Here is a 17,069-nt window from a genome sequence, read left to right as displayed (position 1 = left end):
AAGATAACAATTCAAACTGAAAAATATTGACAGTCATTGCTTCGGACTGTGTCACTACAGGAACTGAGATACATCAGAACTTGATTATTTTACCTGACTGGGTTAAGACCAGACTCAAATCAAGGAAGAGAACTACTTACCACACTAAAATAAAAACAACTGTAGATTAGAAAGCTTCTAAAGTGACAACTAGTTAAAGAATCCGTAATAAACTCAACCAGGGTGCTAATCTGTCCAAGAGTTTGCTTCTGTTTATATATACCAATACGAATCGCCACTGGCCAGCACTGGAAATTCAGTCTCCCCTGGGAAGAAACAGATTGCCCTCTAGTGTACGTTAGAAAAAGTGATCCAGAAAGGACTAAAGAGAAGCGTTTCTGAGATGGGCTCGGCCAGGAATATAAGCAAGTCACCTTAACGCAACTACTATATTTTCTGCGAGAAGTGTGATTAGTGTTGGATTATCTTAAAATTCTTAGATACTCAGAAAATACGTATATAGCTTCAACTAACAAATTTTGTACTTAATTTACCTAAAGAATGGTTTATTTTTAGACACACTGTATCAGTTACTTTACTGAAGCGCATAATTACACAAGTTGTAGTATTGAAGGCTCTGGTATTACATGTCTTCCAAAGATCTGGAGTTTTTTTCTGCTCTCAATTACCAGTTTAAAGAAAAAGCAGCAATTTGTTGTTATCACTGACTACTTTCAAAGTTTGAAGAAGCTATTTATTTTTTGAGAGGCTGTGAACTTAATGTTTAAGACATAGTTTTAAGATATTCTACATTGAAACATAATTATTTTCTTTAAAAAAAGTTAAAATATTTAAATGGCTGAAGCAATGGGAAGATAAACACTATTTGCTAGACCAGATCAGTCAGTTGGTCAGTCTGGTCTTGTACCTTTCTCCACATATCAAACTTTGGAGAAACAGCAGTAGCTCATATTTGACTTGAATACATGGTAACATATTGACTGTATGGTCAATACATTCCTTACACACCTCAGTTAAACATCATCAGTATGCCTAACAGTCAGAAAATACATGTTTGACTGCATTACCAAGGCCTCTTGAAAATAAAAGCATGACCTTTGAGAACCATAGAATGTTCTTGAATTGGAAGGGACTCACAAGGATCATCGAGTCCAAGTCCTGTCCCTGAATAGGACAACCACAACATTCACACCATGTGTCTGAGGGCGTTGTCCAAGTGCTTCTTGAATATTGTTAGCCTTGGCACCATTACTGTTCCCCAGAGGAGCCTTTTCCAGTGCTCCACCACCCTCTGAGTGAAGAACGTTTTCCTAATGTTCAACCTAAACCTCCCCTGGCACATCTTACTGCCATTCCCTCAGGTCCTGTCATTGGCCACCCAGGAGACAAGACCAGTGTCTGCTTCTCCTTCCCTTGTGAGGAAGCAGTAAAACGTGACGAGGTCTTCCCTTAGCCTTCTCTTCTCCAGGCTGAACAAACTAAGTGATTTTAGCTGCTCCTCATATGACTTCCACTCTAAAGCCTCCACCAACTTTGTGGCCCTCCTCTGGACACTCTCCAGTAGCTTCATATCCTCCTTATACTATGGTACCCAAAACTGCACACAGTACTCAAGCTGCAGCTGCACCGGTGTGGAGCAGAGTGGGACAATCACCGATGTTGTCCATGGCCACTGAAACAAATACAATTTTATCCTGAAAGTGCAGTATGAAAGCCATATATCATACAATTAAATCTTTCTTAGTATAAGAATGTTTTCAGATACTAAACCCATTTACCACTTATTGCAATACCCTAGAAAGAAATTCTACATCCAAAACAGTAATGAGCACAATTGGATTTTTTTAGAAGAAATACAGTCAGGAACCAAGCTGAGTGTTTAATATAGTTTGCATCTGTGAAGCACAATATGTTTTCTATTTTAGACAGATAAGAATCCCTTACAGATTATTCTAATTTGCTAAATTGAAGCATTCAGCATTACTTTTCTGATCTAACTTTTTATGGTCTATATGGGCAGATTTAATTGGTACATCCTAACAGATGAAATACATGCAGTTAGTACCACAAGCCTCCGTAAGTAAATTAAGACTGATGTAGACAATTACACACTCGAGCTTAGAATGAAAGGTGTACTCAGTGAGTGAGCCAAAATATATCTTCATTTGTGTCTTGGCTTTGTCATTTTAAAGAGCAGTTAGGATGCTCTAGGAAAGTATCTTTCAGAAAAGGTAATATTTAATCCTTTTTTAATTTATAACTCTGAAACATCAAGAAATCCAGTGACTCAGATACGTGAAAGAGAGCTAGCACATAAAAACTGATCTGATTTCAGAAAAACAACTTACTTTTAAGCAAGTTTTTTTTTGTTTTGATTCTTAGCACATTGACAGCCACAACTTCCAGCTACTCAGCTGCTGGGACATCACTTAGGAGATGTGAAAAAAAGCAGTCTTCCTAGTCCTGTCTCTGAGCAGTCGACAGCAATTGAATTAAGAGCTATTCAAATAACTGTACTGCACAAACTCTACAGAATACACAAGAAAACACAGATACAGCACTTGTCTCCCATAACATGACACGTAATTCCTTTTCTGAAGCAGCAGGCAGACACATACTGACAACTGTCATGAGAATATTGACCATAAGACTGCTAACTTTTTGTTTAGATTCCAAGCTATTCCCAGATACTGGATACAGTATGCAGATACTGTATTAGTGATGTCAATAGTGTAACACTTTAACTTCATGTTAAGAGTGGCTAACAGGTCGAGGGAGGTGATTCTGTCCCTCTCTTCCTCTCTTGTGAGACCTCACCCAGAGTATTGTGCCCAGTGCTGGAATCCTCAACATAAGAAGGACATAGAGCTGTTGGAACAGGTCTAGAGGAGGCTACAAAGATGAACAGAGGGCTAGAGCACCTCCCGCATGAGGACAGGCTGAGAGAGTTGGTATTGTTTGTCTTGGAGAAGGCTCCAAGAAGACCTTACAGTCTTCCAGTACCTGAAGGGGGCCTATAAGAAAGCTGGGCAGGAACTGTTTACAAAGGCTTTGATTAATGTGCAAAAACTTCAATTAATATGCAAAAAAAATCATCTTCATAAATTGCAGCTTCCACATCTGCAAAGCCTTGAGAATAATACAAGAAAACCATGCAGCAGTTTTCTGGTTGAGAACACAGAAAAGTTTTTTTCTATGCCTTTAATCTGCATACAAAGTTACTTTTATTTTGTGTTCCTCAGTAAAAGAAGCTGAAAGCAGGTGCATTCTTACTCATTCCACGGTCTCCAAAGAAACTGGCTCTGCCATGACCTGACCATTTCACCAGGCAAGAGGAAACAGGTTAAAATTCCACCAGTGCAAATTATGAACTTTTCTATACCAACAAGATGGTCACTGTTGAGTACATCAGAATATACATCAATAACATACCTGTTGCTGAGTATCAAATCTCTTAAGAGACTGGTTACCTAATCCTCTGGGCTCAGCTGGCAATAGCCAGTATGAAGGACAGCTAGGAATCATGACATGCTACTTTTCACTGAATCTTAAACTTATTTTTAGCTGTTTAACAGTATCCTGATCATTTACCTTACTCTCCATAATCCTGACGTTCCTTGCTACTGTTCATTATTCTTGCAAGCTACGATTCACCTTGAGTAACTAGGTCAACTATTCCAAGCAGCCTTTAGAAAGAGAGTCTGGTGCTCTCCTGCCTGCCCTGTTTACTGGAGAAAACACTGGCTCCTGTTCTGAAAGCAGTCTACTGTTCTATGCTTTGCAGTCCTGCAGTTAGCTAATTATCATGCTCTAAAAACATCATTGTATTTTCCCCCTGACACAGACCAATCTTCAACTCCCATCTCTGAAAAGTTTTAATGTAAAGGAAAGTCATTTTCTATCTCTAAGAGTGTAGGACTGTATTCAGTGCCAAGCACAAGACTAGATGTTCAGAAGACTAAAGTAATCCTAAAGGCTTTTCCAGTGCCTCTCTCAGGGGTAAAATATACCTTAATCTTACCCATTTATTTGCATTCAAAAGTAAAACTGACATGAAACAAGACATAAATGTAAGCAAATGACAACATTTCTATAGCATTCTTAATATGTTTCTTAATTCACTACATTTTATTTTCTCATGGCATTTCCCATAATGAAGATTACCTGGGGGTGTCAGCATAAAAACGTCAATGTGGACAGCTGCAGCTTAACAGCCACAATAACTGTAGCTATGAAATTTTTAAGACATGTACTGTTTCGGTAGCAATTACAGTTATTGATATTTCTAAAATTCATTTAGGCTTTTATTGTAACTTTAGTAACCAAAAGAAATGCAGTCTATGATATGACTTTGCTTAGGATAAATTGTCACAATCTTAATGTTATTAAAAAACGTGTTTGAATGAATTTAAATTGTGAGTCATATTAAAACTTTCAATCAAAATAAATTACTCTTGATGAAAACACTGAATTAAAAATGATTTAATATCGGTCTAATTTAAATGTGAGCAGTACAGTTTCATTCAGTAAAATAGTAAATATTTTACCAATTAAGTACAATTAATTTTTGTTAATGCATTCAATAAAAAGCATATTTCTTTTGACCCTTTGGACAGTGTTCAGATTAGCCTCTTGCTGAAATCTTCCATTCAAGAGCAATGAACTATGCTTTAACTTTGAAAAGCGGCATTCTGAAATTGCAAACCTATTGCCTCCTATCAGCTCTTAATTTGCTGTTATATCCTGGGATGTGAAAGTGAATTGAGCTCTTCTTACTTCAGGTTTTGTTACCAGTATTCTATGACCATAAGTACCTCTGCTACCAGAAGATGCCTCTTCCTCCATCGCAGCTCAGGCTCTCACTGTAGGAATCGATGGCGTTTATATCTCTACTTCTTGATTCCTTCTCTAGTACAGCTTCATTTAAATCCATAAGTTCTGATAGTTCCATAGAAGTTTTAAATTCAGTCTCTCAAGCATTAACCAAGTTCCTATGCTAGGCCTCATCGCTATATCAATGACCCTTCACTGACAGCCCTAATATCTACTCTTCCTTTCATTCTGTAACAGCTGTTTTCAAATTGGAATCCATGATTTTCTACAGGACTACAAAACTACTTGAAGGACATTCAATAAAGGTAGTCAAAAAGTACGCATGCTATCAACAAATTGAAGTTCATTATATGAAGATCAACGCATACTAGAAAAAGAGACAACACGTCAGTGGTTAGAGAACAATCAAAAAACCCTAAACCAACTGTTTACTGATTCTAACCTTTTGACTGTGCAAACATGTCTCTTAACTTCGCTGACATCACTAGCTACCATTAACAGCTTAATAAATTGCATGTCACTTTGTTGCCCCTTCAAAATGTTTTCCAGGCAGTTGTGGAAACGGAAACATTGCTCAGTCTTACTGCTAGGATCTCAAAAGTCATGGTATCAGTAAAGCAAACGTCTCAACAATGTGCTGTAGCTACAGAGAGATCACAAACACAGAGGTTACACAAATTTCATAAATCACAGATTAGCACAGGGTGTTTCAGCTGCCATTTTCAAAAATAATGTGTTCTCAGCTGTATTCCCCAACCTAACACACTAGTTTATTTCAAAGATGACATCAATTCTCTTTAGAAACCTTACTCAGCTTACAGCCTTAGGTCATCATAGCAAAAGAAAAACACCATTACTACCACCACTGTCACTATCTCTTTGGACAAGGACGTTTTTACCCTCGCTCTCATCAGGAACAAAGAGAGGAAAATCACTGTCAAACAGAGCAGCACTCTTTAAGCTTAGTTAGCAGCAGTATTAATGTTGAGTCTTCATTATTTACGTCTTCTATTAGAAGTTATACAAGAGATATCATGTTCCAATAGTAAAAAAATATATTGTCCTTTCCAGTATGAATTTTTCCAAGTTTAAATTCCAAGATCCTTTTAGCATTGATTTTCAGATAAACGTGCTAGCCATATAAACTACATGTAATCACCTCAGATTTCAATAAACTAACAAATTCTACAGAATAGTATGTAACTATCATTTATTCAAATTATTTTTTCTTGACTAGTATTTAATTATTTAAAGCCCCAAAACTAAGTATATTGCTCTATCCTAAACCAAAGACTTCCCTCTCAGTGGAAAAGTGCCATCTTCTGAAGAAAGACAGCACTGTCTGTCTGCACTAAAATTTTGCTTATCAAATGGGAAACAATTTTTTTTTTTTTTGAAAGGTAAGTCTATGACCTACAGACAAAACCAGTATTTAAGTATAAAGCTGTCAAGTAATGCCATGCTTTATATGTACTTGATTTTGGGCACATTCATAGTTCTGCAAACAAACACTTTATTTTGCAAACAAAGACATTTCCCTTTGCATGTTCAACATCATTTGTTGACGTTACCAATAAAAACGTCTAGGACTAACCTTAGTCTCTGTTTGTAATAGTCTTCATCTCCATCATCTCTCCATCTCTTTACTTTGCGCTTCCCCAGTGTATGCTCTTCTTCCTCCTCAGAGCTTGGAAAGTAGTCAGTATCATCTTCAGCTTCTTTAAAATCTCTCTTGACGAAATATTTTCTTTTTCTAGACAAATTCTTGAGTTCGTAATCAGAATCATTCTCACCATGAGAAGATGCCTGCTCTTCTTCCACTTCTGCTGCTTCTGGATCAAAGAGCTCTTCATTAGGCACGTGCTCAGACTCTTCACTATCATCCTCCTCTTCATGTTTGAACTTCTTGCCCTCAACATATTTCTTTTCTTTTGGAATCTTTGCCTTTGAATGAATCTGAAGGGCATGCCTCTGTAGTTTTCTCATGTGTTTTTTTAAGCGCTTATCTGTTTTTGACAGGGCTTTTTCCTTTGTAGTAGATGTGGGAGCTATACACTGAACATTTTTGGCTTGTATTTTCTTCTTCCTTGCACCTTTGTGAAGGGATAACTTCTTTCTTTCAGATGACAGCTTAGCTTGGTCTGCTAAGTACTTCTCAAAATCAGATGCTTCATTTAGCATTAATCGTCGTGTCTTCCTCTCTGGCTTCTGCAGTATTTTAGTACCAAATGGAGTCATCTGTCCAGTACGAATAAGCTCTTCCCACTCTGTTTCCTGAACAGGCATAAGCATACTGCCAAGAGATGATGGACCAGGTTCTACAACATAAATCAGAACATCCAGCATGCCTCTATCATCTTCTGAATAATGCAAACACAGGAACAAGGGGGTTTTGTTCCCTCTCGCCCAAAGCTTTATATGCATTCAGTTCAGTTGCTATATATAAACTTAACTCCAAATTACCATCACACATAATAATTGAAGCTCAAATAAGGCAAACCCCAACAAAGCAGAAAGCAAAAGCCATCACACTTTTACTTAAAACTACTTCTCAAACTTTATATAAGGAAACATTACACATACTATCAAAGTGCAAATAACTTCTGAAACAAGACACAATAGCAAGAACTACTATAAAATTACAGTCCCTCATGGCAGATCAACTCTAATAAATTCAACCCATGTCACCATGTTCAGTGCAAGAAACCACTGTGTTCCCATATGCAGAAACATCAACCATTTTTATATTACTGATTTTTCAGTCCTACTCATAAGCTTGAAATTTAAACACTTCTATTGCCATACCAGAACAAATCTTAAAAAACACATAAAATACTGTCTTCCCAGACTCTTAAAGAAAAAGAAAACAAAACTCATACAACACTAGTATTAGGACTATGACTTTAAAAGTCAGATTGGCTGCACAGCACACCACCATAAAATAACACTTCAGTTAAACTGAAGCTCCTCTCTCTCTACCCCCTCAGTTTTTCAAATTTCTTCTGTCTTAGGCTCCATTCAATTCCTCGTTATGTCTCATCACACTAGGTATTTGAGTTTTACTGTGTGAGCCCATTCAAAGAAAAAGGATTAAAGATGCTTTCCTACTAAAAAAAGTCTACTGAGGTTTTGACTCCTGTAAATTTTATTGAACTGTGAGAGAAGCATGAGCTCTGTGAGATCTAGAATCCACTCCAGCCACATCTGCAATGGACAAATAGCACAGAGTTTACGCCTCTGCAAGTAACACTATGACCCAGAGATGATGCACATCAATGGTGTCCAGGCTTGCCCTGAAGAATACTGTTGATTAGTGATCGTGGCCAAGACACTACCAAGCTGGAGTTACAAAATCCAAGCTTGGTGTTCAAACAGCAGTGAGAAAGAACACCTAGTGAAACACTGAGAGAACAATCTCTTGCTGTGAAAGAAGCCTTATTTTTATTTTAAATCACGGCATAGTCTGAAGACGAGAAGTGCTTCCCCCTCCCACTTCTGCGATACTTCCCAACAGTAAGAAAAAACAATTTAGTTAATGCTGATTGATAGCATCCCACATATAAAATGTAATTCAATCATGATGTTAGTCATCTTTATCAAATTAGCTGTGAAAAAATGCTAGGATTTCCAATTTATTAAGCCCAATACTCTAATGTGCCTCAGCCATCCCTACTGAGCTGAACACGGATTAACATCCATTTTTTAAAACTTCCCAAATGAATACACAAAGATCTGCAATTCTGCAGGTGCACAGAATAAGTGTTCTTAACTCTCTCTTTGAAAGCAAACTACTGAAATTTATTTCCTTATTGGCAAAGAACTTGTAAGCTAGCTTCAAATGAAAAAAAGAATTACATCAAAGTAGAACACAACTTTCAGCCTTCTTCCATACCTTCATCTTCCTCAAATTCAATCTCATGTACTTTATCAAGAATCTCTGTTCCACCAAGAATTGCTTGGAGACGCTTTTGCTTTGCTTTGATCTTCTTTAGCTGTTGCTCCTGGAATGACAAGCAGATACGTAATGTAATTTTTAATCTGGTTCATAAACTTCCTACCCTTTTAAAGATGACTCGAATTACTACACTTGCAGTATTTTCCACTCTAATTTCACATTCAAATGTTCACAGTACTGCATTTGAAAAAAAAAGTGCAAAAAGTGTCAGCACAATATCTGTAGGGCTCCAACTCACAAAGCACGCACAATTTTGTGTGTACAAACATCTTACGATACACGTACAGTAAGATCAGATTGTTTATACATACAAATTTCACATGTGCATTATGCATTTTTATGTACATCTTTTGAGGTCATTTTATGAATGCGTTGATTCTAGTCAAGCAAGTCCAACTGGATTAGCAAGATGCACAGAGAACACCAGAAGATTTGGTTATGATTTGCAGGACTGGGCAAATGGTTAATAAGCCACTAAAAACAACTATAAGATTTAATAAGATTTATTAATCATCCCAGTAGTTCTGGAATGTTCTGTTAGAAAGAAACTGAAACTGTTAATCGGTCCACCATCCTAATACGTTTGTACACAGTTAATTCAGGAGTGCTCACAACTAATTTAGCAGCAAAAACTACAAAGTGAAATAACGTAAAAAAAAGAAAATAAGTGAAAAAAATCAACTTTACATATGCTATAACAAGCGTAGTTCATTACTGCTACAAAAATAATTCATAGCTAGCTCTTCTGTTACACCTTTTATCTGCTTGTAATAGTCTCACCTATATATTTACTGGTGATGTCATGATTCCCTTGTGTTGTTAACTTTTATATACAAAATAAGAAATTCAAATCTGTAAAACAAAGATATAGGCAAGGAAGTAAGTATTTCCTTACCTACAGAGGTATATACTTCAGTAAGAATCAACTTCATTGCAAAACAAGCAATTTTTTTATTTCTTTCTGGTGCAGAAGAGTTCACCAGCCTGCAGTGAAATGCTACAGTCTTTATGTAGCATTTCTCAAACCACAAAGCATAAGTATACTGATGTATAGTACAGTACATAGTTTCCTGTGTGTGCACTATTATTCTTGCTACCAGAGTACTTTATATCATAAAAAACACTCCCTGTATGACAGCTGTAAGGAAATAGCTGTTTCGTAGCAGACATCAATTTCACATTTTTCTCAATAATGGAAGAATTCAGTCCTCTTTAACCCTTTTTTTTTAATATTACAAGGAGAAGAGTGCTAAAAGGCACTTCTCTAAGCAAAAAGTAGCTCAACACCAGCTTTAAATACACTGCTTGCCTCCAAATAGCCTCCAAAACACTCTTGAGGTTATTAAGACCACTTTTACAGACTGTAGTTTTCATATAAGGATTTATTCTTATAATTTAAGGTCTGTTAGAGATGGCTAAGAATGAAATTGAAATAAAGTTTGAACTGTCCTGTAACTAACATTTCTGTAAATTGCTTCAAGTAACATGAAAACAAGCAAAATATACTGTCCAATTACATGATCACTCTTTAGTGGTAAATCTGGTTTAATGCACTTTTTCCCCACTATTTGAGGCTCCTTACTCCTAGACCCGTACTAGCCACTGCTCAGTAGCGTCCCCCTCACTCTCTTAATTGGGCAAATTTCGATCACAGTGTTGTCTGAGTTGCTGAAGTGATCAAAGTTAAAAACAAAACTACTGAAGGAGTCAATGGAAAGTGGCCTGAGACTGGGAAGAAGTGTCTGAGGGCAAAGGACAGTAAGTTCTTCAGACATTTTGGTCACTGTAGAAAATATTAGGGTGTGTTTCCATCAAGCACTGAGCTAATCGAAGTGCTACATTCCTAACCAGGACAAATTTTCCTCTTCTCAAATACCCTTCTTCCTATTCACAGCTGTATAGGTCTGCTGCTTGCATCATCTCAATGCCTGTCAGAATGCTCTACAAGCTCCTTTAGTTTACTATTCTGGCAGAAAAAAAGCTGGAGCAGTTTCTGCCAAATCAGTGACTTAAAACGGTTCACAGAAAGAAATGATGTGTACTGGTACAAGCAAGATCCTGACAATCAGAGGATTAAGGAAAGGAACATAGGGAATGAAGATGATGAGAGGTGAGATTTGGGTCAGTTACTGAATCATGCCCTAACAATGCTTTGCTAATTCTCCAAATACTGGGAGGGATTTAAATTAATGCAAATCAGTCTTCTGAGAAGGTTCTGAAATTTCAGTTTTACAGCTCATTCCAAAACTTCGAATAAAAAAAATCAGTTCTCACTTTTGCATCCTTGAATTAGTTCTTTACAATTTTTGGTAGAAAATTATACCATTTAAAAGGGAAGGAGAAGCAACTGTAGACTAACTCTGAACTATATAATTAAGCAAGAATCATATTACATAATCCAAACCTTAAGCCAAAGTATAAGCTAAGTATTATCAGCAGGAAATTAACGTAATTCAATCACCTTGTTGTATTTTTGCCGTTTTACAGAATCTAGTTTTCTGTTTATATCCTTGTTGTCAGCTGCTTGAGGTGAAAGTTGGTCAATAATTTTATTTATTTGTTTCAGAGATGTTGTACATGACCTGCAAAACCAAAAAGATTGCAATGTACTAGTCAATTCTAAAAATAAAAATAGCACATCCTCTATTCAGACAATTTAGAAATTCCAGGAGTTTTTAGCTTAGATTTTAAAGGGCCAAAAAGAAAGTTTCTAAATACACACCTTCTATTTAAACAACACCGAAAATACTGCATATCTTAACAAGCTGTATAATATAAAATAGTTTTGAACAAAGTTTTGCTAATACTTAAATTCTAAAGGCAAGGAAATGGAACAAACCACTGCAATACTTAACACTCAGAAGTTACAAGCCTGATGATGATAAGCAAGTGCTAGTGGTTGCTTTTATTATTCAAGTTAACAAAATGCAAACCAAAAACCTAAATGGGAAATCCTATATTTTCATTTTCTAAAACTGTTTTAATGGTTTGATAGCATTAAATATGGAAGCCAATTTCTTTTACCTTTGTAATGCCTCTTTTACACAAAGAATAGATTACAAGATACAAATCTAGTTCCAGGAAGACAGACTAGCTCAAAGAGTTAGCAGTTAATCAACATTAAGTTTTCCTTATGCATGCAATACTGTTTTTCAAGTTTCTGTATAAAATAAGAAATTCAGGTTGAACTACATACTATAACCTAATATCATCTGTTTCCGCTGTTGAATTTGTTGGCAAGAAAGGAGGCACTGCTCCACTATTAGAAGCAACAAATCTAGCTTTGTTAATTCAAATAGCAGAACATTTCATAAGGATACTCATAGGATTATGAAAATCGTCAAAGAAAATTCTTTACAAGACCTGCACAGAAGCCGTTATTACCCTCACATGCAAAGAAAAGCACTATATAAGTCTCCTCATTTGGCAGGGAGGAAATTGTTCAGCCATGTTTCTCTCCAGCTCTAATCTGGAATCTACCACTGTTCTGCTAGGAGACGCATTCTAACAGCTGCTCAGCTATCGCTGCCATCTTCATTTCTCCATTCTCTTTCAATACTTTTGAACTATCCCATCCCCTTTCTCAGTCTTCTGTTTTGCTGCTTTCAAGTACATCATCCTCTTCAGAATCACAGAATTGTAGAATAGTTAGGATTGGAAGGGACCTTAAAGATCATCTAGTTCCAATCCCCCTGCCATGGGCAGCGACATCCCACTGGATCAGGCTGCACAAGGTTCCATCCAACCTGGCCTTGAACACCTCCAGGGATGGGGCAGCCACCACCTCCCTGTGCAAATTTCCCTGGGACTCTTTCATGTCTCCTATCTTTTGGCTCTTCCTTCCTTGGCCCTACGGTCTCTCAACACATACTATGGTCCTCTTCCACAAAGCTTTATTTAACAGGACTGCGGGATTTAAACAGGATTTAACTTCAACTATTTTTTTATTCTCCTTCTTTTACTTAAATTTGTGTGTATCTTATACAGCCATGCAGCTTCTACTGTGAACTCTGTGCCAACTATCGAAAACCTGCTTCTTGCCCAATTTTACCTCTGGTCATGCATTCACCACGTTACAGGACTTTAACCAACTATCATGCTACTTTAACTATCTATCACGCTCTACTCATATGCTTTTACTTTTGTCGGTCCCTCTGCTCAACAAGCCAGTCATAGCTTTCTCCAAAATCTACTTTCAGACTGCACATTATCTCTCATACAGAAGTTCTATGGGTCTGCATAAAACATTTGCATCCCCTCATGTAAATCTCATTTTACAACTTTAAGTGGAAGTTAAAAATAGAGGAGTAGGAACAATCATGTTTCCTGAAGAAAAACAGGAAAATGTACCACTCTTTCAATAACCACATAATCTAATCCTCTCAATGACCATCTTTCTCATTACCGTCTTCTGCTACATAACATTTGAAATTAGGTTCTAGTTTTGCAAACTTAATTTTAATTCCACATCTCCACACCCAAACTGGAAAATCAACAAAGTGCATAAAATCAAGTGTATGCATAGCAAGGGAGCTATGCAAGAGTTCACTTAGAGGCACTGGACGCCTAAAGCACTGGAGGCCATTCAAGCACTAACGAACAACAATAATACAATAGAGTGAATGATGCACTGATGGAATTCTTTACTTGCAGTAGTTCACACAGTAACTCTATAATGAGGCTAAGAACAGAAAGGGAGATCTAAGATCAAAACCCAAAAGATTTGTGGCTTTTATCCCTCTAAGTCTTCTACTATCAATATACTATGTTAATTAGGCATTTGATTATTTCAAAGCGTCATCAAGTACTTCATACAAGCACTTGTGATAAGGTTGTTTTGGCTGTAGTACACCCATGATATAGAGTCATCCAAGTTACAGAAAGCATATAACCAGAAGCAGATAACCCCATGAAGCATACAACTGAAGAACCTGCATTTTTTTTAACAATAACTTTGAATAACAGAGTACAATGCAGTCCTCCACTGCCCAGAAAATGCAACATTGATCTTGGCAAGGTAGGAGCCAAAGCAGGAAAAGGAGACGCACTGTCCTCTGATGCATGACTGAGTTAGTCAGATAAGAACAATGAAACATTGCTCTGATGTGAAAAATATTTTCTACTTTTTAAATGGTGAGCAACTCAGAAGAGTACACGTGAACTAGTGTTTTCAAAGCATTTTTTCATCTTCCAGCTTTTAAAAACATGGGACACCAGGCCTTATTAGATAGCCAGTAACAGAAAGGAACAGTACAAAGGACACAATTTACCTTAAGTCATCCAGCACTGACTGATATTCTTTCTCTGCATCAGCTGCTTTTGCTGCTTTATTAGCTTCATTAATTGCATTATCTACTTGCTGAAGAACTCCTTGCTCCAATACATCCTGGTCATAGACATCAACTCCTAAACCTTTGAGTTCAGCAGCCTGTGCACTATGTGAAATGGACTGGATCTGCTGCCTGTCGATCTGTAAAAGGGGTTGCCCTCTCCTGGGCACGTCCAAAGGAACAGCCATGGAAGTGGATGACTGGCTGGCAGAACTGGGAACTGTAATACTATCACCCAGGTCACTGTTATAAACGCCATTTTCTTGTTCAATTCCAGACTCGTCAGCATTATTCCGGTAATTATTGCTTGCAGTATGGACAGGGTCTTGTTCTGGGGTACTGTGTGGCAGGTTGCTGTTATCTGTTGGCATCCTCTGCTCAAAAGCAACAAAGAAACATAATTATAACAACATTTGCACACACAAAGCTCCCAATGAAGACTGTGCCCAAATAAAAGTAAGCAAAACAAGAACCATATTCTTTTACAAAACATTCTTGTTTCAAAACACCTTGCAGACCATTCCTTCATGAGTCCTCCTGCTAAAAGGCTTCCCCAGACCGATGTTCACAATCAAAGAATGGCCAGAACTTCTTAAAGACAATGATATAGAATACTTCCAGAAGACACTGATATCAAGACAAAACAACAACCTGTAAAAATCACACTCCTTGTCAGAGAATGCACTCAATCTCGTGTGTGAACAGTCACGCTCCAGAAGACTAAGGCATAACAAAAACATACGCAACTTAACATACCCAAAACTGAAAAATACAAGTGTTTACAACAGGGTAAGACTTGCCAGTGAATGCACTGATGACAACAACGGGCTGTAGGCTTTAGTTTGACAATTCAGCTTTGAAGCAGAACATAAACATCTTGGTTGTTACGAAACTGGCAGAGGACGGGCTTAACAAGGCAAGCCTGGAGCTGTTCGGAGCCTCCAAGGTGAGACCGCCTTCTGAACGCACGTATTTTTTTATCGACTTCGAAGGGAATCAAGCGTTATTAACCCGCAGGAAGACGTTCATAAGGCAGGGGCGTTTCACCAGCAACCTCTCCCAGCAGCCAGCCCGCGTGGCCATCCACCACCGCCTCCCCGGGACGGAAGCGCGAGGGGCTCCGGGGGTGGCCGCTTTCCCCCCGGCCGCTACCCGAGCCCCGGCGGGAGGATGAGGAGGATCGGGTCCCACCTGGCCGCCCGGCCGCCGCTCCGCCGTCCGTCACTTCCGCAGCGCCCACGGGCGGGGCGGGGCGGGGCTGCGCATGCGCGGGGCGTGAGGCCGTGGGAGAACCGGCGGCTCCGCCCTGGGAAAAGGGCTCGGGGGGGAAGTTGCGAGCGCGACCCGGTAGTTGCAAAATTAGCCCAGGACTCAAAAACCTGCGGATTGTGCATTGGATCGCATCGAAGTTCCTCCAAGGGGGAAAAGGGAGGATGCTGCACAGTTCAGGGTTCAGCAGCAGGATTGCTTACAAGCAGGACGCTTACAGCTGGGGAGAGCAGCAGTCTCTCAGGGCTGGGCTCTGTTGCAGCACTTTATGCTCTTTCCTGCATTCCTTTCTATTTTCTCCTTGCTTTGGTAACAATAATAGCGGACAGCTAGATCTTCTCCGGGATTCTTTTCGCTTTGTTTTCCTTCTTTCCCCTTCGTTCCATCTCCCCGCTCCATTGGCGTGACAGTCCTGGAGCCAGCTACACCGCCTTTGGGCAGCACAGCCTTGCGCCGGCTGTCAGAGGGTAAATACAGAGCAGAAGAGGTTGGGAAACGTTCTGCTGACTAAATGCTGAAGCAGCTAGGATTTAGCTCTTGGCTTCAGGGGAGAATTTGTGATTCAGTTTGACCACGGAGTTGCTTTCTTCAACTGCTTCTTAGTTGTCGTGCACCATGTATTCTTAGTGTCATCTTTTTGCAGTGAATGTCTTGAAACAAGGTGCAGATTATAAAAAAATTGTATTATTACTTAATAAATTATTCAGGAGTGGAGGCACGTGATTAATTAAGTGATTAAGTAATTAAGTGATACTCATACCTCCTTCTTCTCATACTTCATTCCAACAATATGCTACAGATCAAGCAAGAAAGCAAGCTTGTCCAGTAATGATAGTACATTTGGAATGCACCTTTGATCCAAAGAAAACCCAGATCAAACTGATTAATCACCCTGCATGTAGAAGACTATGATTCTAACTATGCAGAAAGATCACAGTTGGTTAGCAGAAGAATAGTGAGGGAGGTGTTTGTGTATAAGGATGTAATGTAATAGTGAAAGTTTAGGGATGGAGGTTAGTGCGTATATGGAGAGAAGATAACTCTTTCTAGATTTTGGGCAGTCTTCCTTAACATCCTCCCTTTAGATATTTGCACATATTGATGAGATCTTCCCTTCTTTCTTTGTAAGGCTATGCTGTCAAATTTTTTTTCGGCCTTTCCCCACAGGGCAGACAGTCCATTCCCTGCTCATCTTAGAGGCCCTTTTCTGGTTTCTGTCTAGAAGCCCTGTGTCTTGTATTGGGAAAGTCCTCGCCTCTCTAGACGTGGATTGGCTGACATTTTCTCAGCTCTGTTCCTGTAGTGCATTGATGGATCCCAAATCGCTGTAGTAAAACACTGTTGATAAATGAAGTACCCAGCAATTCAAGCATTCCAAACATCATTGAAACAATCTTTTTTGCCAGATTTGTGGTGTACCTAAACACACCCACAGAGTTCCCCCACACTTGTTCCAACAACAGTTGTATTACTTTTTCTCATAGATCACGACTACTGACAGTTTTGGTAAAGTACTGTATCCTACCAAGTTCTCCATGTCACCAGCTCTCTGCGACACATTATTCCACTTCCTTTAATACACACTGGTGTGAGTATTAATGAATAACTCTCAAAATTGTTGGTGACCTGGTATTCTGAACTTCAATTACAGATCCTTGACTAGAGATGTTCATTTCCCTTCT

At 38.5% G+C, this 17,069-nt stretch overlaps 1 protein-coding gene across 4 annotated transcripts in view; it reads right to left on the bottom strand.

Annotated features, from left to right (window-relative positions):
- ERCC6 (ERCC excision repair 6, chromatin remodeling factor) overlaps positions 1-15,363 on the bottom strand; it is a 46,384-nt gene extending 31,021 nt beyond the window's left edge. Inside the window, exons 1-5 of one of the 4 annotated variants that reach the window (XM_054071783.1) lie at positions 15,310-15,363; positions 14,059-14,492; positions 11,250-11,370; positions 8,726-8,834; positions 6,428-7,151 (exon numbers count right to left, since the gene is read on the bottom strand). In XM_054071783.1, the coding sequence (XP_053927758.1) occupies positions 6,428-7,151; positions 8,726-8,834; positions 11,250-11,370; positions 14,059-14,489 (1,385 nt within the window). In that variant the 5' untranslated portion in view covers positions 14,490-14,492; positions 15,310-15,363. The other 3 variants (XM_054071780.1, XM_054071782.1, XM_054071781.1) reach the window with 3 other exon arrangements.
- Positions 15,364-17,069: the final 1,706 nt, after the last annotated feature.

This window comes from Cuculus canorus, chromosome 7 (genome assembly GCF_017976375.1).
Source record: "Cuculus canorus isolate bCucCan1 chromosome 7, bCucCan1.pri, whole genome shotgun sequence".
Taxonomy (NCBI): domain Eukaryota; kingdom Metazoa; phylum Chordata; class Aves; order Cuculiformes; family Cuculidae; genus Cuculus; species Cuculus canorus.
The sequence above is the reverse complement of the archived record's forward strand: the minus strand, read 5'-3'. Positions and strand labels throughout refer to the sequence as shown.